This window comes from Carassius auratus, chromosome 13 (genome assembly GCF_003368295.1).
Source record: "Carassius auratus strain Wakin chromosome 13, ASM336829v1, whole genome shotgun sequence".
Taxonomy (NCBI): domain Eukaryota; kingdom Metazoa; phylum Chordata; class Actinopteri; order Cypriniformes; family Cyprinidae; genus Carassius; species Carassius auratus.
This window is the reverse complement of record NC_039255.1, coordinates 21606459-21632150: the sequence shown is the minus strand read 5'-3', so window position 1 is coordinate 21632150 and position 25692 is coordinate 21606459. Positions and strand designations below refer to the sequence as shown.

The 25692-nt window shown below is 37.7% G+C and overlaps 1 protein-coding gene across 1 annotated transcript in view; it reads right to left on the bottom strand.

The window, feature by feature from the left end:
• LOC113113021 (calcium uniporter protein, mitochondrial-like) overlaps positions 1 to 25692 on the bottom strand; it is a 61763-nt gene that overhangs the window by 21388 nt on the left and 14683 nt on the right. Inside the window, exon 2 of the mRNA XM_026279123.1 lies at positions 13319 to 13432. Coding sequence (XP_026134908.1) covers positions 13319 to 13432 — 114 coding nt within the window. The remainder of the gene's footprint in view (positions 1 to 13318; positions 13433 to 25692) is intronic.

The window sequence follows — 25692 nt, the reverse complement described above, 5'->3', positions numbered from 1 at the left end:
TGTTTTTTTATTCGCTCTAATATGAGAAAAATAATTTAGACCAAACCACCACTATAAGCAAGTAATGGTTTCCGTAAAGCAGTAAATATAAAATGTATAAAGATTATTCATCGGTAGTGGTCGACAGCCACTTTTTTGACAGCTGATGCCGATATCTTGGAAAGCAGGGGGGGTGATAGCCAATATAAAACCGAAATGTGTGTGTGTATGTGTATGTGTATATTTATGTATATATATATATATATATATATATATATATATATATATATATATATATATATATATATATATATATATATATATATATATATATAATTTTTTTAATTATTATTTGATTCATATTTAAGAAATTTTAAATCATTTGACAATCGATTAAAAAAATAAATGTGTAAAATAAGTATTAGTAAAAATAAAATTATTTTTCACAAATAAATATTTAATAAAAATATAATTAGTAACACTCATTTTACATACAGCACACAGTGAAAATGACACCAATATGACAGTGGGCGAACGCATAAAGTGCAGCATAATTTGAAATCAGATTTAAAGTTTAAAGCATTCAATTAACATGGGCCGACCGTCAAACAGAGAACACACATTCTGGATAAAAATGCACACTTCACAAGATCTTGCAGCTAGATTCGACTAAGTTTGCAAGGTTTGTAAAATTAAATATTCATTAGTCATTCAAAGATTTATTTAAATAAATGGGTATTTGCTTAATGCTGATGGCAAACGAGAAAGTATTATACTGTTTGCCTTTTTATCACTAATAATATAAAAGCAATCGTTATAATACATTTGTATACATGAATTCCTGTGTTTAACCGTTATATCTGATTATTAGACAGACTTCTATCCATGTTAGAGAGAACTGATAACAACGACAGTAAACAAGAGAGAGAGTGTGAGCACTGTGTGCACTCAGGTGCGGCCTTTCTCAGTGCCATCAAAATAATAAAAAAAAATTTCAGAACCGATCCGATCCGATAATGAGATATAAACAACTTCAATTTAATGAAAAATAACAAATGAAAAAATACATAAATCATAACCCATGACAAAAATACCATTATAAACTAGGTTAGTGGATAATTATTTTTCTTTAACTGTTTGCATTATTGACATTGCTAATGAATGTTGTTCAGTTGCTTTGACGCGATGTATTTTGTTTAAAGTGCTATATAAATAAAGATGACTTGACTTGACTTGATGAATTACTCTGGATATTGGTTAATATCGACTCAGAAATAGTGTCAGCCATGTTAAAAGTAATTTGTGGATTAATGCTTACTGGAGACGCAACAGTTTCAAATGATTCAGTCCGATTTGGTGAACTGGGTTCAAGCGGTTCACTAAGAAGAACCGGTTAAATCCAACTATTCGTTCACGAACCACACATCACTAGTACAAAGGGGAGAGATATTGATATGTAGTGTATTAAATCTGTGCGTTAGTTTAATTAGCCTTTTCTTTTCTTTTTTTTTAATTGATTCTGAGTATCGAATCGATGCATCCCTAATTACAATATTGCTTTACTCCCTAAAGAGTAACTAATTACATTACTTACTTAGTTTTTATGGAAAGTATTTTGTTAGTTACTTTTGTGACATTTTTGCTTATTAGTATGGTTGAACTGGATCATCAAAAGATAAGCAGCAAAGACATTGGTTAACAAAATGGGATTAGATTCATTTTTGTTACATTTAATTATTGCTGGTTTTGCGTCATATTCTGAGTTTGCATTTCACTGTTTTAATTCATTTTGATGAATACCAAATCTTTTTTTTTTTTTTTTTTTTTTTTTTTTTTTTTTTTTTTGCGAATGGGATGAATTAATTCACATTTAGTCTAGAATCATGTTCACACAGTGCACACAATGTTTCTGTACTTACAATTTCTCCCAGTATGGGGACAAGAGACTTGTCAGTCTATAAATGGGAAAACAAAGTAACTAGTGTTACTTTTTTCAAAGAGAAAGATATTTTCTTGTTAATTAAAAAGTAATGGGTTACTTTACTAGTTACTTTAAAAAAGTAATTTGATTACGTACCTCGCATTAATTGTAAAGCGTTACCCCCAACACTGTTCATAATGTTTAAGAAGAACCGGTTAAATCCAACTATTCGTTCACAAACCAGACATCACTAGTACAAAGGGGAGAGATATTGATATGTAGTGTATTAAATCTGTGCGTTAGTTTAATGAGCCTTTTCTTTTTTTTTAGTTTAATTGACCCTGAGTATCGAATCGATGCATCCCTAATTACAATATTGCGTTACTCCCTAAAAAGTAACTAATTACATTACTTAGTTACTTTTTTATGGAAAGTATTTTTTTAGTTCCTTTTGTGACATGCTTATTAGTATGGTTGAACTGGATCTATATGAACTGGTCTATAAATGGGAAAACAAAGTAACTAGTGTTACGTTTTTCAAAGAGAAAGATATTTTCTTGTTAATTAAATAGTAATGCGTTACTTTACTAGTTACTTGAAATAAGTAATCTGATTACGTAACTCGCATTACTTGTAAAACGTTACCCCCAACACTGTTCATAATGTTTCTTTATTTTATATCAAGAGCAAAATCAGGGTGAATATATCATGAAAATACAATATATCACCCAGCCATTAGACTTATCAAGCCGTCATTAATAAAAATGAAACAAAGATTTGGACATGACTTATAATGAGCAGTAAAGGGTTTTCCAGCAGTCTCATACTTCATTCCTGCAGCTGCACTGACGGCAAGAGTCTGCAGTCACTTAAAGTTCATGTCACTGGGGTAATGGTGTCTGAGGATGGCTTAGACTAAATAAAAGCACACATGCACTTCACTTTACACACATAATCAAAGGCAGAAGAGACTTAAATGCCACATTAACGCTGATGCAAAATACCTCAGTGGCTAGAATCAGAAACTGAGTAGCTCTCACCTTGTCTGCCATCATTGCCAATTGCATTTCCAACAAGTGTCTTGGAAAATGCTGACAAAAATGTAACATTCAAGAACACACAAATGTTGGTAAACAAACCATTTTGGTGACTTTTTGACTTGCACTGTATATTGCAGTGATCTTAAATGTAAGATAGCCTCACACAGGGCACCACTGAATGTAGTGCTTTTAGATTTAAGTAGCAACACAAGTTTAAAGGTTTTGGGATTAAATATTAATATTTAGTTTTGGTCACACTATTTTATGGGGCACCAGCCAGGAATTTCACCCAGAGGATCTGATTACGAGGTCTATTTGCATAGCAGTTCACGTTTAGAACAATGTCTTTAAGGATTTTCCAATGCAAAATTAACTTTCCAAACCAATTTCAGATTAGCCTACAAATTGTGCAGAAAAAATGAAGACGGCACATCAATGGGTGATGATGAACATTGACCCATGCATTCATATATAGGCCTACACTACATACTTTAATAGGTAAGGTTGCATACATTAGCTGGGTTTCCATCACCGTTTTAATGGACATTTTGAAGTATTGCATCAGAATCAGGTGATGGAAATGCTGAATTTCAAATAAAAATGCATTAATTCACAAAAAAGTTTTTAAGCTCGCTTGAGGTGGTTTTTGACTTATGCGAAGAAGGGTTCATTCGAATAATGGGAGATGGAAATGCATTTTGCAAAAAAATCCCTCCAAGTGCATCAAAAAAACATGTGATTGCGCTATGGGACAGTAAATCCTGACTAATCAGCGGACTGACCTTGTTCCACAACATCTGAAATGTTGTTATATGGTCATTCAGATATGTCCGAGCAAAGTCTGTCAAAGTATTTCTGTATAATTGCCTCCCGGATCTGTTAAACGATTGCGTTCTCAAACAGCAGCATCCATCTCCAAAAGCATTTAGCTCTCTTTGACTCGTTGGATTAAAATGGTTCTTGTTCGCAAATGTTTTGTGCGATACTCAAAGTTTGTGCATAAGTTCAATTTGCAGCTTTGGATGGAAATACAGCTATTGTTTTGTCATAAGCAGCAATCAATAAGTATATAAAACTCTGTAAATGGATATGAAGAAGGTTTAATCCGTATTGTGTCCATTTTGTGTGAATGCATGTGAAGATGTGAGCTTCCCTTGTGGCTTTAGCTAGTTGGGTCAGTCTGAGGTAGTCAGTGGTCATTCACTCTTAGATCTATAGAATGAAGGACTGTGATCAGTGACTGTGATCTTGCTGATGTTCACTACAATGGACACCTGGTAAATTACCTAAACTAGCTTCTTTTTTCCTCTGCAGAGCTGTACAGATGTGGAACCACACGAGGGTGAGAAAATGATTTTTGGGTGAACCATCTCTTTAATTAAAAACAAATTAGATTTCACAAGCTGCTGCTGCATCACTTAAACCATAGAAGACATTGTGTTTGTGAAAGCTGGTAATTTATTTTTTGAATATTGAATCCTAAAAGCCTTAAGGGCAATTATTCACCCTTGTCACAACAATTGCAAATACAGTACTTATAGATATCTTTAGAGTTTTCCAATTAACATTCACATAGAAACTAAACAAACTCCTTGGAGAGATGGAAACAATTAAAAACAAATGATTCACTGAAGCGAATCAGCGAACATACACGGTCAAATGGGCTTACAGAAACAATTGTCTAAGAGCAATCAGTGATAGGTATTTATGACAAATATTGTTTTTTGCAAGCTCAATGAAACTAGGATTAAAGATTAGAAAGTCATGACCCATTCATTTTCCTAAGAGACAAGAGACTGAATCAATATCAGTCCAGCCCTTCAGCTTCACTGCAGAGATTGTGTACGGCTGAATGGGTGCAAATGGATTTACTCTGCATTGACAGGATTCATAGTTATCTATCTAAAAGAAAAATTACTAAAAAATGTAACATTGCTAAAATGTGGTGACATTAAAATCAAATCTGATCTCTTCAATTCACAGTTGCAGCCAAGATCTATTAATGATGCCAATCCTCTCCAGCACACACACTTCCCAGTAGATCAGATAAAGATTTGGAAGAGAAAGGCTCAATTCGGACATTAAAGGGGTCCTACTATGCTTTCACTTTTCCAACTTTAGTTAATCTGTAATGTTGCTGTTTGAGCATAAGAAAAGATCTGCAAAGTTACAAGAAACAGAACAAACTGAGACAAACTAAATCCAGAAGAAATGTGGCAATGTCTCCTAAATACTTCAAGAAGCTACCTTAAAAACAATGCACAAGTGCACCTTTTTTAATTAAGTTAATAGAAGTTAATTAATAAAATCTATTAATGGCATTATTTTTGACAGCATTCTCACTGTACTGCAGCTTTGCAGGTTTCTTGAAGTGTCTTGGAGACATTGCCACATTTCTTCTGGATTTAGTTTGTCTCAGTTTGTTCTGTTTCTTCACGTTATTCCAGACAGACTGGATGATGATCAGATCAAATCTCTGTGTGGAGCACCGGCTGTTGTCAGACTCCTCGTGCAAACAAAAATCTCACTAGATTATTACAATTAATGGCAAAAATAATGTTCAAAAATCTAAACTGATATTTACTACCAACACTCTACAGTAAAAGATAGAAATAACTGACTTAAAACCATTTTTTGTTGGTGAAAATAGTAGTGGCCTAAGACTTTTGTACAGTACTGTACATGAAACTGTCACATGTACATCTTCAAATAAAAGTCTGAAGGCATCTGAAGTTTTCTAACATCACTCCAGGTTAGAACATTGTGTTACAATGGAATAATATACGAGTCTGTACCAAATCATTAAACAAACACCAATCACAGAATGATTGGTTTGTGAATTGTACCCCATTAGCCCAAGCAAAGAAAGACTGCAGGCAATCAGAAACAAGCGCCAGACTTGTTAAAGGGGATCCTGGCTCTAGGCTCAGGGAGGTCTGGCAGCTGGGATACACGCTCAACACACAAAACGTAATAAAACCCTACACGCACAACCACACACTGTCTGGGATTGACACTTCAGCTTACGTTGTTGCCGTTACGTTGCATCATGGGCTGATCCCTGAGGAACGGCACTATAATCATATTCTGATTTCAGCAACTGTACTGAGACAATATCTTATTATAGTACATTATACACAACAAAGAGGCAATCTGCATTAAAAAATAAGTCAATAATCAGGTGTTCTTCTTGGCAACAGTGTGCAATGAAGGTTTGTAATTTGTAATGTCTATTGAGAACACACTAAAAAAAATTGCTATGCTGAATTTTTCCATTATTTGGATATACAATAAGGAAATCGTAACTATTTATTTGATCCAAGTTCAATTTACAACTCTACCCATTTATAAATATATTACAATAATAATGTGTAAAAAATGTTGAAATGTTATTTTATTTCCACAAAATAGACTGTAATTATACTGATATAAAGACATGATGAAACGCAGCAACAGATATTTCTCCTGCATTGTGATGCATATTTAAGGAAAATGGACCATCAAAACAGTTGAAAAAAACATGCATGGATGAATCGTTCACAATACAATCAATAAAATGCATTAAGAAACACTCTTTAAAAATTAAGTTTCCCAAAGTGCGTTTCTGCAGTGATGCCATAGAAGAATCATTTTGGTTTTGCCAACAAACCTTTCAGTGAAGCTTTTTCTTAGTTTGAAATTAACAATCTAAATAACTTTGTTCCACTATGAAGAACCTTTTGTGCATTGGAAATAATGCTAAAGGTTCTTCACAGAACCATAAATGACGATAAAGAACCTTTATTTTTTTATTATAAAGTTATTTTTTTGTTCTTTAACAGGCTAGCAGTTTTTGATTCCTATCAAGTTATATGGATATGGCCAAAAGCAATAAGCTGTAATTCAGGGAGTCAGATGTAACAATTAGTAATTGCACCAACTAATCCAGTCAGTGAGTGAGCTGTGGACCAGGAGTAGGAGATTGATTTCCTTGAGGCATTGACCAATTTATTAAAAAGAACAGATTCATGAGTGTCCTTTGCTCTGGAATTGTACTACACTGGTTGTGCATCATTCACCAAAATAAATAAATAAAAAATAATAATAATCTAAATCCCCTGACTTTAAGACTGCTAGCAGTGTTCCAGCATGCAAAACCAATAACACATATGTTCAAGAAAACACTGACAGAACTGAAATGCCATAAAATCACTTGGAACAAGCTCTTGATGCCCGATCCTACTGTACAGAATAATACAGCGACAGACGATGTGACGCTTCTCTTCACACACTCCCACACTCCAAACCTCCTCCTCTAGCGTATCACACGTTATTTAAGCAAACTGTCTCAGAGGAATCCAGGGCACCTTTAACAACCCGCTCTCCATGTGACATGTCTCAGACTAATCTAATTGAAGCAGATGCAGAAAATACCACAAGGAATTGGATTGTCTGCGTTCTCATTTCGCTCTGCTGTAGTAACTTGATTTTCTCAGTTCTACAGAAAGCTGTTCTTTAAGACAAGAGAGGTTAGCTGGTAGTGCTGAGAGGGTAAAAAAAGTCTCTTCCACCATATGTGTTTCAGTGTTTCTAAAATGGAAGTTCACCCTAAAGTGCAGCAGGTTAAACTTCTGGGCTCCATAGAACGCCAAGTGACAGCTGACATAACACGAAGAGTTTGTTTTATCATAAAGTTACAGAAAATGAAAGAATATATATTAAAATAAAAATAAAAATAGTAAAATATATGGAATTATTAATTCATAGAAAATCTCATTTAAAATTAGCATTATGAAATTTAGCCCAGTGAATGCAGAATTTTCAGTTTCAACCAAAGCTTTTATTTCAGTTCTTTTCCATTTCTTACCTGATTGCCTTTTTAGCCTTAGAAAGTCTTAGAAATCTTTCTAAATGGTCAGGGTTATAAAATAAGAAACAAAGAATGGGATGTCAACAGTATGTTAAACAACCGACTCAGATTGTTATTTTACCCACAAAGTTGGCTAAGGGTCTGAATCCATAACTAAGGAGCACAGTTTGCTGAAGGTCAGAATAAATGAGAAGCATTGTGAAAAAGCAATATACCACAATTCTGATCCGAACAGGATTAGATGACTTAAAGGACACCAAAATTACATCAGATCATTTGATCCTGAAAGTTGTTTGGAACGAGTCTGGGGTTAAAATCAAGACAAATGTCTTTGTAAAATATGAATTGGTCTGATTATAGATTAGTACCATCTGAATCTGGAGGACATAGATGATAGCAAACGACTCCGTGACACTGCGAGCGAGTCTATAAGAGATGGCACATTGAGGATTTTATTAAAAGATGTTTTTGATAGGATGACTCTCTGGACTCATGGCATACACTCATGAAGAGTGACTGTGAGCCGAACTCAGTCCGAGCAAAGATTGCTATTCTCTAGGCAGAGTGACAGAGTGTCTGCCTGCATGAATAAGAATGATTACATTAGATTGTGGAAAACAAGCTTCTGCGATGGAAGACCACCAGGACATTGCAGAATGGACTGAAAGAGAGCAGTGGCCTCTCTTAGCTCCATGTGTGTGTGGCTGCATATTTCTGATATTGCTCCCCTAGTCTCTCATGGCCAGACTTTCAGAGTGACAGCAGAAGGTCTGGGAACCCTAGCCACTTTGAATGCAAAGGCCCATCCAAGAGGCCAAATGACAGACAGGTAAACCATGTGCCATGTAATGTTTATAGTCGTGGAAATGTCCCCACAATAACGGACCGGTGTGTAAAACTCTTGAATGTATTTTAAGGAGCCTATGCTACAAACTTCACATATTCGACATACTTTTGAAAATCCATCGTTTAGTTGATCCAGATATATGCTAATTTTCACAGTCATAAACATGGCGGCTTCTTCGTTCGTGAGGGGGTTTGGCGTCACGCCATCATTGTTTCCCAATGCTAAAGAATGCAGCATACATCTCCCAGAAATCCTGTATAATTCAAACAATCAGATGACGACTTCCTGAGGCATTTCCAATTTTGTGTGCCATATGCATCAGTCTGAGGCAGAGACTATTGCTCCCCAAGACACAAAAGTGCAAAAAGCAGCTGGAACGTGTGAATGCCTTGAATCAGAGCGAAATTAATGGACAGCAGTTCAATCAAAAGTCCAAATGGAGCTAAACTTGTTGTCTAGATTTAAAAAACTCTTAGGAAGGACTTATTTATTTATTTATTTTTTGACTGGAATTATTTCAACAGATTATCTTCTGTTTTGGTGTCAAATAGCCATTCTGAAGAATCAGCTTTTAATTATTGCTTTATTTCTGCCTTTTCGCAAAAAAAAAAAAAGAATAATTACTACAACAATAAATTATTACTATGGTAATATTATTAATAATAATTATAATAATAACCATTTATTTTGTTAATAATTATTGTGATTACATAAATAGGTCAAAATTTTAAATTATGTTAAACATGTATTATATTAGATATTAGTACGCTAGATTCCATATACCAGTGTCTAAAAAAGTTGTGTACTAAATCACACAAACACAAAGAAAATGCTTTGAAAATGTAAAACAAAAGAAAGTTATGATATAAAATGAAGGCCCAATACTTACAAATTCTAGATCACTATATGAACTCTGAACCTTGTATAAAATGCTGAAATACAGTGAACAGTTGCCACGCAACTGCAGCAAACGGTTTTTGTTTTTTTGTTTTTCTTTACACTGTTGTTGTTCTGCATGTGTTAGTTATTTTAATTTGCAAACCATTTTGGGTTCATTTTATAAATGAACATGCATACCATGTTCAAACATTTCACCCATAGGCTACCTGCTAGGTTTGGTCCTTTTTGACCCATTACTGGGTTGGCACAAGTACCCAAATTAGGTGGTTTTTAACCAAGCATTTTTGTGCATAATTTCTGTAACTTTGGTTAAAACAATACAAACGCACAGAGCTTTCATTAATACTCATTAGATAAAAGTAAGAGCAAGAAAATGGCAGACAGAAACAGTTGCTAAGGCTCTGAATGATCCGTGCCATGAAGGTTGGCCTCCTAATGCAGCCCACCAGTTATTGCTCCATCTTTCCTGCTGTGTCGTTTAACCAGTCCGCCATCTCTCTCAAAGTGACATGCTGTTTGTTAGGGATAATTCCCGATCTCTGTGTGCATGCATGTGTGTGTGTGTGTGTGTGTGTCTATATGATAATAATGCTGAGCACAGCTCTCTCTCCCTGTCAGCACAGGAAGAGAGCTGCAGTTCAGAGCAATCGATGCAACGCCTGACCCTCAATACAGCAATGCAGAGAGAGAGAGAGAGAGAGACATTGAGCGAGACATGCCGCCTTGAAGAGATTTATTAATTAGGTTACACAGTGTAGCTGAGGTTTGTCAAAATATTGCCTAATCTTTTAATATCGCTTAATATGCAAATACGCTGTGGAACAACCAAGTTTATACATTTGTACAAGCTCATTAAAGTTTTTTAGCATGATATTACAGAGCGGGCACTTAAATCTACGACAGCTGTCCCCCGAGTCTATCATCTACTAAAGTATAAATGCAGACCCTCTAGACATGCAAACTCTATTTCACGCATCGCTGTCCTAAAACATCCGAGAGCGAAATTGTCGCATACTCAGTGTTGGAGCAAGGGGCACTAAAGCGCTTCTGTGGAAGTACTTAGACTGGTAGTTTATTCTTTCAGGTTGACTATTGTCAGACCAACAGTTTAAAGAAAAACATATGGAGCAAGTTAACGCTAGTTGTGTGCAGTGTGCAATTTCTAAGCAAAACAATACGCAAAAATAATGACTGTTGTCAAAGAGGTTTCCTCAATCTGCTATTGTGCCATTACACTCTTAGAAATAAAGAGCCTTTAAAATCCATGTATCCTTTTCTTGCATAAAAGGTTCAATATAATAGAAAAAGATATTCTTCAGATCACTAACCTATTCCTTAAACTAAGAAAACAAAAAAAAATAAGTTACTTTAAGAGAAAGGTGGACCCAGAATGGTCCCTCTATCACATTTCTACAAACTCCCCCTTTGTTAAAATCAATACTTTTAAGAGTGTGGATTCCTGCCCCAATCTCACACCATTGTTTAATCTGAAACCATGCGATTGGTTTTAACCTTTCTACTAAAGTAGGCCATGTGGGCAGGGAAACTTAATAATAACCAATCACGATATAGCTTAACGTTACATCTCTTTTACCATCTAATCAAACCTCAATCACTAAAATAAAATCTCAATCGCTTACATTGTGTCCAGACGTGATCCGCTATAGAGGGTCTCTTTGTCATTCAGTTTTTGTCTTAAAGCAACAGAAGCTACAGCGATACCCAATGAGCAACAGATGATTCCATTTTTTCTATTTTGTTCATACATATATGATCTTTCCTTTTTATAAAAGCATACATGCAGCAGCACTAAAGACACAGTCTGTGTGAAAAAGGTGAAAGGTAAGAGAGTTCTCTCTCTCTCTACTATCCTAAAGGTTGATAATGCACTATAATCTATTCCTTCATCAAATCCCTTGGGTAGGAAAGAGAACGCCTCCATTACACACTCAACACTTTGAAAACTGGACTTCTCGAAAGGTCATACCAATTTTATTGTTCTTTTCCATCTCAGTAATCAAAAAAAACCATACGCACTCACACAGAATCATACTAATGCACCATCAAGAAGGCCAGCAAGCACTCACACGACAAATGATCCGATCATACATTTTTCATGTCATAGGCACTGGCAGGAAGAAGATGCACATCCCTATTTAAAATATGCGAACAGTTTACCTTACAGGGATGTTTGAATATCATGCATACGCCTCACTGCTTTGCAAACAAAACTAGTGTTGCTGAAAAAGCCAATACTAATGTTTCTCCAGGCAGATTTAGCTGAATTGATCTCCTGACAATGAGTAGAAACTAGGATGAAATTATCATGATAAAAAACGTTACAATAAGAGACATCAGTTTGATTATGCTGGGATTGCTTTTCAAGAACTAAATTACATACGGCAAAATGAAATGCTCCTGAATCATAATTTATTAGGGATTATCTTAAAATGAAAATTACAGCTCAAGTCAACATGAGATGTGAACGGGCACCCAATTTTACAAATGTTAAAATGGAGTTGATTGGGAATTGGCAGGATTGTGAAAAGACGAGTCTGGTGATATCTTACACTGAGGAAAGTGAAATGGCTGCCCACTGCTCCGGGTGTGTGTTCACGGTGTGTGTGTGCGTGTGTGTGCGCGCACACTTGGATGGGTTAAATGCAGAGCACATATTCAGAGTATGGTCACCATACTTGGCCACATGTCACTTCACTCACGCGCTCGCTCACAGTATATGCAGCTTTTGCATTAATCAGTTTGTCTACAAGGTGATAAAACTTAATTAATAGAGGAGACAGAACAACAACAACAAACTAGTGGAGACCGCAACAAAAGACGCCCACGTTAACAACCGCTGGAGTAAAGGGGTTAGAGATTCAATTATTATTATTTTATTTAAATCACTCATAACTTTTGGAAAGGAATAGCACAGACCTTGAACAAGGATGTCCAGTAAAACGTTTTAATGTGCTTGTGTGTTGAACGCCTGAGTATTTACACATGCTTTTAAATGGAGAATAACTTTGAAAGGTTGACTATATGCTTGAAAAAAAAAAAAAAAAGTACATTTTGCGGTTTATATTTTGATTGAAGACCATTGTTTTTCTTTCGACTAACGTGCACTGATGGATTATATATATAATCAGACCAAAAATTAATAGTTAGGCCCCAATCAGACAGAACATGTTTTTTTGCAGTCAGAAGCTCCTTTTTTAATTGTTTTCCATTAGCAATGAGTGTTTTACAAGCCGTTTATGTGCCCGGGTGCCTCGCAATTGCTTAAAAAAAAAAAAAAATACAATTATTAACTCCGAGCATTTCTCTTCTCTTTTTTTCTTTTCTTTTTTTTTTTTCGTATGTCCTGTCTGCATCATCTCAGCAAGCTCTTATGAAATTGTATGCATGCACAGTAAGGCAAATTTTGCACTTCTTTCTGACAATTCGTTGTGGATGAGAAACTTCTGAAAAAGGCTTGTGTGGACAGAGAGCAATTTGAAACAAAAAAAAACACCTTTTTCAACAAAATACAAAACCTTGGTTTTAAATGCTACTTATTGGACTGGAATAAGTAAATCAGCTGGAGCAAGTAACAGATGTCATCAATCTCTGCGGAAAATTCACCTCACAGTGTATGTGATATTACATCACAAATGTAGAGTCTGAGAGGAACTATGGGGGCTTTGGTTCAGCATTTGGGACAGGGCTTCTAGACACTTCTCAAGCAGAGATTTGCTGAGTGAATCTGGCTGTGTATAAATCATACTGTGTTCAGGACCCACCTGGGCTGTTTTAGCAGCACTGGAGTGACAGAAGAGAGCAGACCTGGCTCCTGTTCTCAGACCGTGTGCTCTCCTGACAGTCTGGCGACTTCCAAGGGAAATGGACAGCGCCTCCTGTGGGAAAGGAGGACAAATAGAGTATCAGTCTCTGAAAATGTGACATTCAAGGACAAACAATGATATTAAAATAATGTTCCCTCTAAGTGGAATTATCATAATATCAAGTTCCAAACACATGAATGGCAAAGCAAAGTTGTATGTATTTTGAGTAAGTTGGTAGTGGCATGGTGATTTGAAACAATGCAGAAACACTCATCTATAGTTGTGGCCTAATGGTTAGAGAGTCTGACTTGTAAACAGAAGGTTCCAAGTTCAAGTTTCAGGTCCAGAAGGAGTGAATAACCAGCCCACAAATGTGACTTGTACGGAGCCCCACTCATGGCATGCAAAAAAAAAAAAAATCACAAGACTGCACTGAAACATTCACCCCAAAACCATCATACAATCTGAAATGTGTACTGTTACACCCCTACCAAAAACAGCACTGAAACTCACCATCCTCTTTTCATTTTCATTTTCTTTCAATTGTTCCCTATGCAATTATGGACAGTTACACACTTTACAAATTAATTATGCAAAAGCTTACTGCAGACAGCTGCAGGTGTGTATGTCGCATCAAAGAGGCAGAAAGCAGCGGGGAACAGTGTGTGGATGTGATGGAATACGTAGGTGAGGTTTAGCACAGGTTGAGCGGGGTCAAGGACTTAAGTGTCTGCAAAGCTCTTATCTTAAGTTAATACAGGCACCAAACATGCAGATCTCACTCTTGACTTCTGCAGTGTATTTGTTCATCTCCCAAGAGTGATAGATAAAAGATGTCATGTCCATCACCTCTGGAAGGAGAAGAAAGTAATAACAGGCCAGCATATGCAAAGCCAGAGATGAGATTTCACGTTGTGTCTCCAGTGTTTAAACGTGAAGCAGTGACAGGACAGACAATGCAAGTAACTAAATCATTCTGTCAAAGTGACAGTCTCAGGCGTGAGTGAAACTCTCGGCCATTCATCCATGAGAAGGCATAGCCCTGCCCTGTGTAGGCGGTGAGGATATCTTTCCTTCAAATAGTCTCATCAAAACCTATTATTTCAGTGATATCCACTTATTTTATCCAATTCCTCCAATCACACTTGGAGTCCATTTACTGGCCATCTGATGCATACTGCACACAAAAAAGACTCTTGCAGTCTGATAAACTCTAACTTGATGGGTTGGCTTTGTGTAACTTCCAGGAATGCAGAGTTTTCTGGGGGGGTTAACGGACTACTTAACAGCCAATATGCTGGTAATACGCATATATTGAATTAACCCTCCAACATACTGCTGACCAACAACTGTGAATTATGGCAAAAACAAAGATTATCTGTCAGACTGCAGATATTAAAGGGGCATTAGAAGAATTTCTGAAAAATGAAAGCTGCAAGTCCTACTGATGACTCAACGGTTTTATTTTCTATGAAAGGTAATTGAGCATGTATATATAGTGAATCTACTGTGTCAGGCATTCAGATGAAGGAAGAAGTCTGCTGGAAAGCCAGTGTTGTACTCCGCTGTGAGACTTCAATAAACCCAGTTAACAGGCAGCAATAGTTTATGATGACCTGAGGTTGACAGTGCATGCTTGATGTGATTTATTAATTGTACCTTGTGGATATTCAACAAAATTAAAAAGAACAGCGGTCTTTAGAGGTTTAGATGTTGCACTTTCGTATAACAAAAAGACTAAACTTGTTAGACAGCAGTTCTTCCTCTTCAAGTGTTAAAAGGGGTCATATGATGTGATTGCTAGTTTTCCTTTCTCTTTGGAGTGTTACAAGCTCTTGGTACATCATGAAGATCTGTATAGTTGCAAACCCAAAGAAAGATTCTTTATAAAAGTTAAGACTCGTACACGCCACCCTAAAACGCCTCTTTTAAACACGCCCCCACATGTCTGTGTCACGATGTGGGAGGATTTGCATAACGCCGCCCAAATGTTCACACAAAGAAAGAAGGCGTAACTTTGCTACCAGCGAAAGGTCATGGGGACACAGTTTTGTTGTGAAAGCGAAAAAACTTTGTTTGGCCTTCCAAAATAGCACACAAATAGAAATCAGTGGTTAAGTTGTATTTACAACACTTTTCCAGAACAGTTCAAACTAAATATTCAGATGTGTGCAGCACATTTTATGGAGGACTGTTTTCTGATCTTGGAAGAGCAGATTACAGTGCCGGCTGTTCTGACTCACAGTCTGTAAGTACCTTTACTCATTTAAAGGATTTGCCACTGATGATTAAAAGTGAGATTTGATCACTGTAGAGCAGCGGTTCTCAATTCCAGTCCTCGCGCCCCTGCTCTGCACATTTTATATGTTTCTCTTATGGCTTCAGACGTTTTTTCTATTCAAACATTATTGGTCTGCAAAGTGGACCTCACAGGATATTCCAACATGATTTCAGCTCGAAGCGAATGTATTTGTCCTATTCAAAGTGCATTGAAGTGTGCGAGACGTGAATTAAAATTTTATTTATTTACAGAGGAATACTGTATGATGTCACTTTTGTTCGCAGCGCAAATCCATGAATGAATGTTCCAAAGTGAGGTAAACCAATTTCCCCTGCTCGGGAATATGTCAATGGGAACACAGTTCATGCATGGAGCTCACTTCTAACGAGCTGATTATCTGAATCAGGTGTGTTAACAGAGAGACATGCCAAAATATGCAGAGCTGGGGGGAGCGAGGACTTGAATAATGAACCGATAGTGTAGAGTAGTTCTTGTTGTTTTTCATTTCTTCCGATCAAAAATGCAGACCTGGTTTTATGTTTACGTGGTGCTATGCAATGTGTAAAAACGCAGTACAAGTCATTATAATCAGTAATTATGTCCCTACTTATGCAACAAATGCAACAAATTTGTAATGGGCTTTATTGTTTTTGTCTTGCTGCAGTTATAACTGGGACACGCAGCACAGTATGTTAAGGGGCTTAACATTTCCATCACACGCTTAAGGCATTCGGCCAATCACATCGCACTGGATAGCTGGCCAATCAGAGCACACCTCACTTTTCAGACCGATGTGCTTTGTAAAAAAAAAACAATGCGTTTCAGAAAGGTGGAGCATAGAGGAGAAACAATAATGTACATTATGTGGAAAATAATGTGTTTTTTTTTAACCTTAAACTGCATTAACTAATTTCATTACAGCAAATACACAAACGAATGTTCTTTTTATCAACATCATAGGACCCCTTTAAGACAGATATTTTCACACAATATCACCACAGCTCACATCCTTAGATACTGGCTTGGGATATCCAAGAAATGCAAAGTTATAAAGTTATCTTACTGCGAAGGGCTAAAATATCAGCAAGCTCAACATCAAGCGTCATGGTCACTGGCTTTTAAATTGTGCCCTGTAGTGTGCTGTCATCTTGCCTCTCCTGCCATACAAACCATCCAACTGTCTGGTTTTCTTTTATCAGTACAATAACAGCCACTTTCTGGACATTTCATCTCTTGAGCTCCGTAGATAGTGTCCGTGACCAAGGGCTGACAGATTGAAAAAATGTAGGAGAACAATTAGGGGGGGTTAAAACAACTATTTTTTTTTTCTTTTTTTATCCAGTATCTATTTTAAAGCATTGGGCATGAAGGGGTTGGGGGGTGGCAGGAGTTGGATCGTTCATGGTTATGTAAGATCTTTCAGTCCAGAATAGAGCTCTTTCATCACTGTAGGAAACTTAAACTACAAGGAAGTCACAGTTTAATGTGACAAAACAAAGTTGCAACTATTGCATAAAAACTTGTTACTTACTGATTTGCAGGCTAATTTATTAGAAATAAACTCATGATTTGACAAGAACCTAGCGAAACTTATTTTGTCATGTTTTGGGCAGTAGTTAATATATATAATATATATATAAATTCCTGGTGGCCAACAAACAAATAAATAAAAAAAAAACATTCAGACCACTAGTCCTAATACTTTCTCGTCATGGTTTTAGAGAACAAATTCTCTATGAGGTGAGTTTCTGCTCTCATTCAGAGATCAGTACCAGACATAACACGTGACCTGACATACAGACACGAACAAGTGGTAATGAGGCCCCCCGTGATACACAAGACCAGAGCACAGCGGTTCTAAATACAGACACATGGCAGAAACAGGACTGAGAGGTAAATAAAGTCATGCAAGCAAACTAAACACCCTGTAAGGCTCACAGGCCCAGAGCACATGACACAGGAGACATCCCGGCATGAAAGAGCTGCACTTCGCATTAGTTGTACTTAGTATAGCAATGTGTGAACAGGCCTCAGTATCCGAGACATCCTCTCAACTCTTAACTATGTCCTATGTGGCAATTTTCACAAAAATGTCAACCACAGCATTAAAAAAAAAAAATCTAAAATTTTAGCAAAACCTTTCAATTGTATTTCACTGGAATTAAAATAGTTATCTACATAATTATTATTACTATTATCAAATTTATATTAGTAGTTAACTAATGTTGTCCTAAAGATTTGGTCAGTACAAATGATAATGTGTAGTGTAGTAGAGCGGATTATTTGAAAGCTGAAAATAAACCCATTTCTGTGTTACTAAATTGAGCATTTCTTGTAACAACAGGCATAGATTAATTATAAATGCCTATTATAAACTAGTGAATAAGAATGACTCAATACAAACTTAAAATGTTCTGAAATGTCATTTGGATGACATGTAGAATGTGACATGCACTGAAGAACAGAAATCTAGAGAACCTAGGGTTTAGGTTCATTTTTAGTAAAAGTATTCTTGTTACTGCATGTTAAACTTCAAGCCCAACAGACATCTGTCAATACTGTGAGAAGTTCATTCCATTATGTCCATATTGCAAAGACATTGATGAATAAGTTTCTACTAAATTGTGACCATACTAAGTTGAGCATGCTACTTCTGCTTTGCTGCACTGCACTTAATGGGTAGTGTGAAATCTCTAACCCTTAATGTGGGAACGGAAATGAATGTGCATTGCTTAAATCATTGGTCTCAAACTCAATTTCTGGAGGGCCACAGCTCTGCACAGTTTTGCTCCAACCCTAATCAAACACACTTGATCCAGCTAATCAAGGTCTTCAGATTACTAGAAACTTCCAAGCATGTGTGATTTGGAGCTGGTTGAAGCTAAACTCGGCAGAGCTGTGGCCCTCCAGGAATTGAACCAGGCTTTAGTTCAACTTGCCATTAAAACATTTTTGATTAGATTTTTCTGATGTCCTGTCTCTTTCTGCGGGTGTTTAATCTGATTATAGACACAATTGATCAAAACACAGGTAATTAGTAATTTTACTGCAAAGATACTTCAAATATCAGGTCCAAATGGTCCATCATATGGCGTATGTGTGTGTGTGGAAAAAAGACTCTCACATCCAAAGCGATCTTACTGTAGAAAGCTGCTGGAGTGCAAAAAAACAAACAAACAAACAAACAAAAAAAAATCAATGCCTGCTGCCTTCTGTATCAGTGTAAATGAGGGATAAAAGCAGCATTCACAGCTTGAGTGTAAATGTAATAATAAGAGGGGTTCATTGGACAGGTACGTTGTGTTGGTATGATTAGAGGCCCTGTATCTCACCCCTTCCTTGTATTGGCAGTGGTTTCTATGATAAGCACCACTATTACTTTAGGACATACTGTGTAAGTGATGTGAACAACCCTATAACCTAACTGCAAACTTTGGTGTGGAAATGTCCTGAATTGTTTGTGGCTTGTTTCTAAAGGGGAATTCACATTAAAAGGCATTTAAATTACTAGAGGTCAACGAGTCAAATTTGTTGCATAGGAAATTATAATTCACATGGCTCGAATTACTTCTAGTTGTCACTTCTAATCACAGCCAATGTGAATTCCCCAAATAATCAGTGTTTCCTAACCTTTCTCTGTTTGCGGACCAACTCTGGCACTTGAAATAAATTTCCTGCAGAGCTTATACCTTGTTCCAGGCAACACGTAACCAGTGTTTTCCAACCTTCTACCCTTCTACCCGTGAAGTGCACCAGAACGACAGTTAAACCCGTGACTTCCCACCTGTGAACTCATACTAGATCGATGTACTCCCAGTTCCGAGCTCTGACATCACATAGCCCGCAAAACAACAATGGCAGCCCCTACGGATGCGGTGTTTATGCAAGTGGTACACGGTAGAAATAGAATTTAGGACAATATAACATTGCAATAACATTAATAATCTAGCTACAATTCCTTGCTTTCAGGTAGTTTGGCGTGTCTTGCATGTAACCCTAAAAAAATTGTGAGTCGTGGTTTGAAGTCGTGACTAACGGGCTCAAAAACCTGCCTGGGACACAGCATTAGCTCCAACCCTAATCAAACACACCCGAATAAGTGAATCAAGATGTTTAGCATCACTGTAAAGCTACAGGCAGGTGAGTTTGATCAGATTTGGAGCAATATTCTGCATGAAAGTGTATCTTAAGGGCCAGAATTTCCCTACTAATGACCTGACTAGTTAAATCTTGTGTGTTTTAATTAGGAAGAGTTAAAAAAATATGTACTGATGGTGTGCCTCCAGGAAAGGGGTTGGGAGACAATGCCGTAAGTGTTTGGACATAGTCCTGGTGCGTGACAAAATGGATGAAATGTCTAAAAGAACAGGCCTGAGCCATCATCCTGGACAATCTGACACAAGGGCCAGTAAGCAAACCCCTAACAGACGCTCACTTCCCACTAACTCTTCCAACCATTTGGTCCTCCTTTGAGACCACACTGATCAAGAAGTCGTCTGTTGTGGAGCCAGCAGCAGCATGGGTTTGTCAAAGGGTGCACAGCAAGTGCTTGTGATAGTCCTTCTCAAAAACTAATATGGACTCTATAAGGGACAGGGGCTTAGACTCTGTATCCCATAACCCACAGAGAACATGACTTTTTGATGCCACAAACACACATGCTTATGAGCATTTAGCATGGTCTTACTACTCACTGAGTGACCCAAAGGGACATAAAGGAGAGTTTAAGGAGAGCAGGGAAATAGGTTACATCGAGTGGATCGAGATGAGGTGCTGTCTGGCATGAATCAGGCTCTTTCACAATGCATTCCATGAAAGTGTGTTAACACGTGAGGGAGGATTTGAGGAGGGCAGCTCAGCAAAGAGCAGAAATATTGTGGCAGGAGTCTTGAGGGGAAGACATGAGCTCTCGTACTGACTTGAAAATGAAAGAAACACACAGGAGCAAGTAATCAGATACGGCAGGCTGTGGCTCTATGAAAATGTGCAGCAGCTGACATGCGTAACATAGACATTCAATTCCTCTATTCTGCCAAGGACAATACTGGGTAACTGAGGCAACCAACAAACCTTTGTCAGAGTAGATGCCATATTTAATTTTAGCACTTCAGTACACACAGCCATAGCCTTGTTTTTAATTTGCATCAATGTCACATGGTTGTGTAGCTGCATATTTATCTTTATACAAATTGTGTGTTAACTGAAAACACAGAATTTCCAGAAAATGTCCACATTGTGATGCACAAAAAACTTGGAGCTCAAGTCCAACCGCAATCTGAATCTGGTAATCAAAGTCTTTGAGAAAACTTGACTGATTTGTATTACAGACACTAAATTCTGCAGGATGGTGGCCCTCCAGGAGCAAGTTTAGAAGACAGCACAACATACTCGCATAAGCCCCTTTCACACTGCCATTCCGGCAAATACAGGGGTAAAGTGTTCCTGTAATTGTTCCCTGGTCGCTAGATTTGGCACTTTCACACTGCCAGTGATGACCCGTTATATGTGCGTGCTTTCACACACAACCCTTGAAGATCCCGTAACGACACGTGACATCAGCGCGTGACGTGTAATGTACGAGTCGACAACGCTTGGCACGTTTTACTTTCACTGAAGCAAGCGAACGATCTCGGCGTCAGCGCGGAAAGTGAGGAACTAACTGATCTCTGCTTCATTACAGTTTGCACATATGTTTTCGTCGTGAATGTTGATCTTCCTTCAAAACAGCCGGTAAAAGAGTCGCGCGTCATCACTTCGCTACCGAATTAGATCTGGCTTTTGTTCACCCAGCGCTCGTTCCGGATCGTTTACCACAATGTTACTAGGTCCCCGACCCAGGTTCAATTCGGTAATCAATTCCGAGATGGTTGCTTTCACACAGAAGACGACCAGGCAATGTTACGGGAATATTGCGGGTCCGACGTGCAGTGTGAAAGGGGCTATAGGCTGTGCTTTTATCCCAGACAACTGAGGGGTAATCTGGTGCAATAAGGTCCAATGTGGGACAGACTGCCAAAACCTCAAGAAACTGAGAATCACCTACTTCTAAACAAGAACGGTCTCTCCAACCAGCATGCAAAACCACACTTGGTTTGTTTTAATATGCCATTTAAAAGAGTTTTATAAGAAACACTTTATTCCACACTATAAGACATGCCTGAAAAGTCAAATACAAATGAGCAGTTGTAGTAGCTTTATTTCCAGGTGGACTGGTGTACCCCAATTGCCGTAAAATATGCAGAAGCCAGCCAATAATATGGATGCACTATCAATCCATAGATGTACAGTCCAAGGTAATCTATATACTACAATATCTGAAAAACAACAACAGCATAAATAAAGTATCCTGAAAGAGTGATAAAGATATATAGATGCAGAGTTCAATAGCCCCAGCCAATAGTAAAGAAACCAAAATACCCACTCAGTAAAGTGAGGAAGGTAATCTATTAAACTGCCCATGAATTTTCATTCATAATGGAAAACCTGCAAAGAATAGCCCTACACAGAGAGTAAAGAAATGCCCATTCTACCCATTCTAATAATTGTAGCAGAATGATATAAAAACCAGATTGATATTCATATTTACAGCTGTTGTTCGCATTACAATTCTCTGGAAGGGGGGAAATAGGCACATGCTGTGGAGCTATACTGTCACTAAAAGATAAACAAAGCCAGCGAGAGCCCTGTAAACCTGAGAGGTCCTTACAATGTCAAACGATTACAAGGGACTTTATAGTGCTTGAAAAGTACGCCTCCGCAGCTCCACTCATTGTAACAAATCACCTTTCACTCTCTTGCGTCCACTCTCTCCTGGCCTTTTTCTTGATCTACGTTTTCGTGAGATTTTTTTAAGTATGCCCATTTGCTGGGACAATCAAGAAAAAAAATGATTTTTAGGTTGCCATGAAGTCTTGCTCTCTCCCCAACTTTTGCACATTTATGAAACAGGTCACATGGAAAGGAACTCACAGTGATTATCAGGAGCACATGCACATCTATTAACAGATCTTTCTCAAGGCTCAAGTTGTTCCCCCACAAGAACATATCCTGGTGTTAGCTGCTTCTGTCCAATCAAAGATGATTAAGGAAAGCAGCTGATTTTATTTATTTTTTTCTTGTCGTATTTGGATAACCCTGTGGAGTGCGGCCAATTCATTTCACATAACAAATCAGGAGCCAAATTGCAGGAGCCAAAATCTTAAATTCTGAATTTACTTGAACCTAAATTTGTACGTTTGTGTACGCAACAACCTATACTCATGGACAACATTAGGAGTGTGAATCGAGTGTGGTCGATTGGTTGTGGTTTCCAGCCAAGGAGAGGTCTTTTAATGACACCTACCACCTTCGTTAGAGTCCGTAATTAGTCCTTCGCTGCAGAGAGCTGTGATTATATTACTGGTCACTGGATAGTACTTACCACTCTTAGCCATCACAGAGAAGCCATCCCACACTCTTACTTAAGACTTACCCACACTGCACTAAGCTCAGACATAATGTTATACAATCAACATTATGAAACAACTGTCTTCAACAAACATGTATTCTAAGTTGCAACAAAACATCTGTTTTTACCTAGCAGCTCCCGACTCCTTTACATGCTTGAAAAGTATTATTGATTACAGATGTCATTTTCTTTCCCTAGGAGTGGATTCATTCATTTTGAGCAAATTTACAAAATATAAAAAAACATCTGTATGGTAGAATGTTTCGCAAAGTCTTTTTGAAGAGCACTTAATGCACACTACAGGTCTTTTTATAGAGCAAGATTCAGTGAACCACAGTGCTGTGTAGATGCAAAGTTACACAATCAAATCACTCTGAAAAGAAATTTGATATGGGCTTAGTGAGTCAATACAAGACCACATTAGTCTGGGACTGACACTACAGCTGCATGTTAGAGTTCACCTAGACAACAACGGAGTTTAAAACCTGAAAGGCTGACTGCCAATGCTCTTAACGTAAAGTGTTCGTGCCAACCAGAGGGCTGTAATATTTCACATAAATGAAGGAAGTGTGTCAGAGTGGGTGCATTTCAGCAAGCTGAATTAGAACTTCGTCGAGAAAAAAAACACTCCGTTTCCACAGCAACTCCATGGTGACTGGGAAAAGTGTGAGGTCATATGCTCTGTCAATGCAGTCTCTACACTCCTTGCCCGTCTGAAAGCAGCTTGCCCTGAATGTTCATGCTTTCTTTCAAGCTGCGCGTGGAACCCTTCAGTCTAGATTTACATGTCTTTGTGGAGTTGCCGCCGGCTCACGCGCTGCAGCAATTTGCCAATGAAACAAATCTTTTGTGTGTTTGTGTCTGTTGTCGGTGCAAGAAAAATGGAAATCCTTTCAAACCACACAGTCTCTTACCTTTTAAGTCTATCTCCCTACTGTGTACTGGGTAATAAGAGGGAATCCTCGAGGATACCCAGGTGAACCGGAGATTCAGGCAATGGGGGATTCTGTAAGAACAACTGATCTCGGCCATAGATTAAGTCTGTTGTGTTTTCGTTTTACTCTGACCTTCATTTTTCTTTTGTCCTTCTTTTAGAAGGAAAAAAATTACCAATCAAGATCGCAGAGCTTTCGAGGAAAATCCATTTGTCAGTGCAGCACATGAAACGTGATACACTTTGAGGATATGGAAGACTGGCGAAGAGTGGTCCATTGCAACCCTTGTGAACTACAGAATACCTCGATAACATGTAACCTCCGCCTTAGACGTCACACCCATGGACTGTTGGCCGAACATCTGATGCATATGGCAAACACTTTGGGAGTTTCAAAATCATCATCGGATTGGATGTATTATACAGGATTTTCAGGACACTTGCGTGTCGCTTTCTTTAACATTTCATCTGGAAACAAAAATGTTGTGATGCCAAACACCCTCATGTTAGTAGAAACTAACTGTGTTTACAACTGTGAAGAGCGCTTATCAAGATCAACTAAACACTGGATTTTTAAAAGTATGTTCAATATTTAAAGTTGCATAGAATCTTTTAAGTACGTCCAAGAGTTTTACACACGGTTGGTTATTGTGGGGACATTTCCACACACCTAAACATGATGCGGCACAAACTGAAATGTGATTGGTTGCTTCAACTGTCAGTCATATGGCCTCTTCTGCCGTCAATTTGAAGGTCTGGCTAGGTGAGACTACATATAATTTGACTACACTTTAAAACTGTCCGGGTTCTTCTTTTTCTTTTTTACCAGGCCACTGGGTTAAGCCTGTTGGGTTATTTTCAGTGTTTGCTAGTTTTGTGTAACCCACTGCTGGGTTAAGATTCACTGTCAGTAGAAATTAAGTACCTCTTCACAAACTACCCAAACTGCTGGGTTATAGTAGCCTGCAGTTTTAAAACTGGATCATTTTCTCTCCTGTTCTATAAAAAAACCTAAAACTTCTATCTGAGAAAATGGTGGTCTCTACCATTGTCTGCTCTACTAAAAAAAAAGTAAAAAGTTGTGGAAGAAACAGACTCATTGGTTTAGCCACTGTGCCTTAGCCACCATGTAAAGTTCTACTGTGCTCCTCAGATGACCCACATCTTAGAACTCAACTTTTCTTTTTATTAAAATGTTCTAGATTTCCTCAGTTTCAGAATGCAGTTTGAAGTATGTTGTGACAGTCTGGTGGTTTATCAGTTGCCAAGGAAACTTGATGTGATGTTTACGCCAGGGTGACCCTCACGCAGTCTGTTCGGCCTGCTAAACCCCCCTGAGAGGGCCAATAATGAGTGTGTCAGGGTTTTCCTTGGAGCTTTCTTTGTCTTATTTCCCTTGCACACAAAGAATCACGCACTGCAAATTTTGTTTTGTGTGAACTAGTCGGCATTTTTAGTAGTCAACAACATTAGTCCATTGTTCTGCCACTGAATGACATGTAAACCACAAGTGAAGTTACACAAACCCTAACCCCAAAGCATTGACTAATGTAAAAACTAGTTGAGTAGTCCTAATGTGTGCATGTTTATGTGTTAGTATTTCTATTTCTATTTACAGGAGCTTAAGCACGCACTTTGACAGGGAAATTAACCTTGCATCATGACAAAGA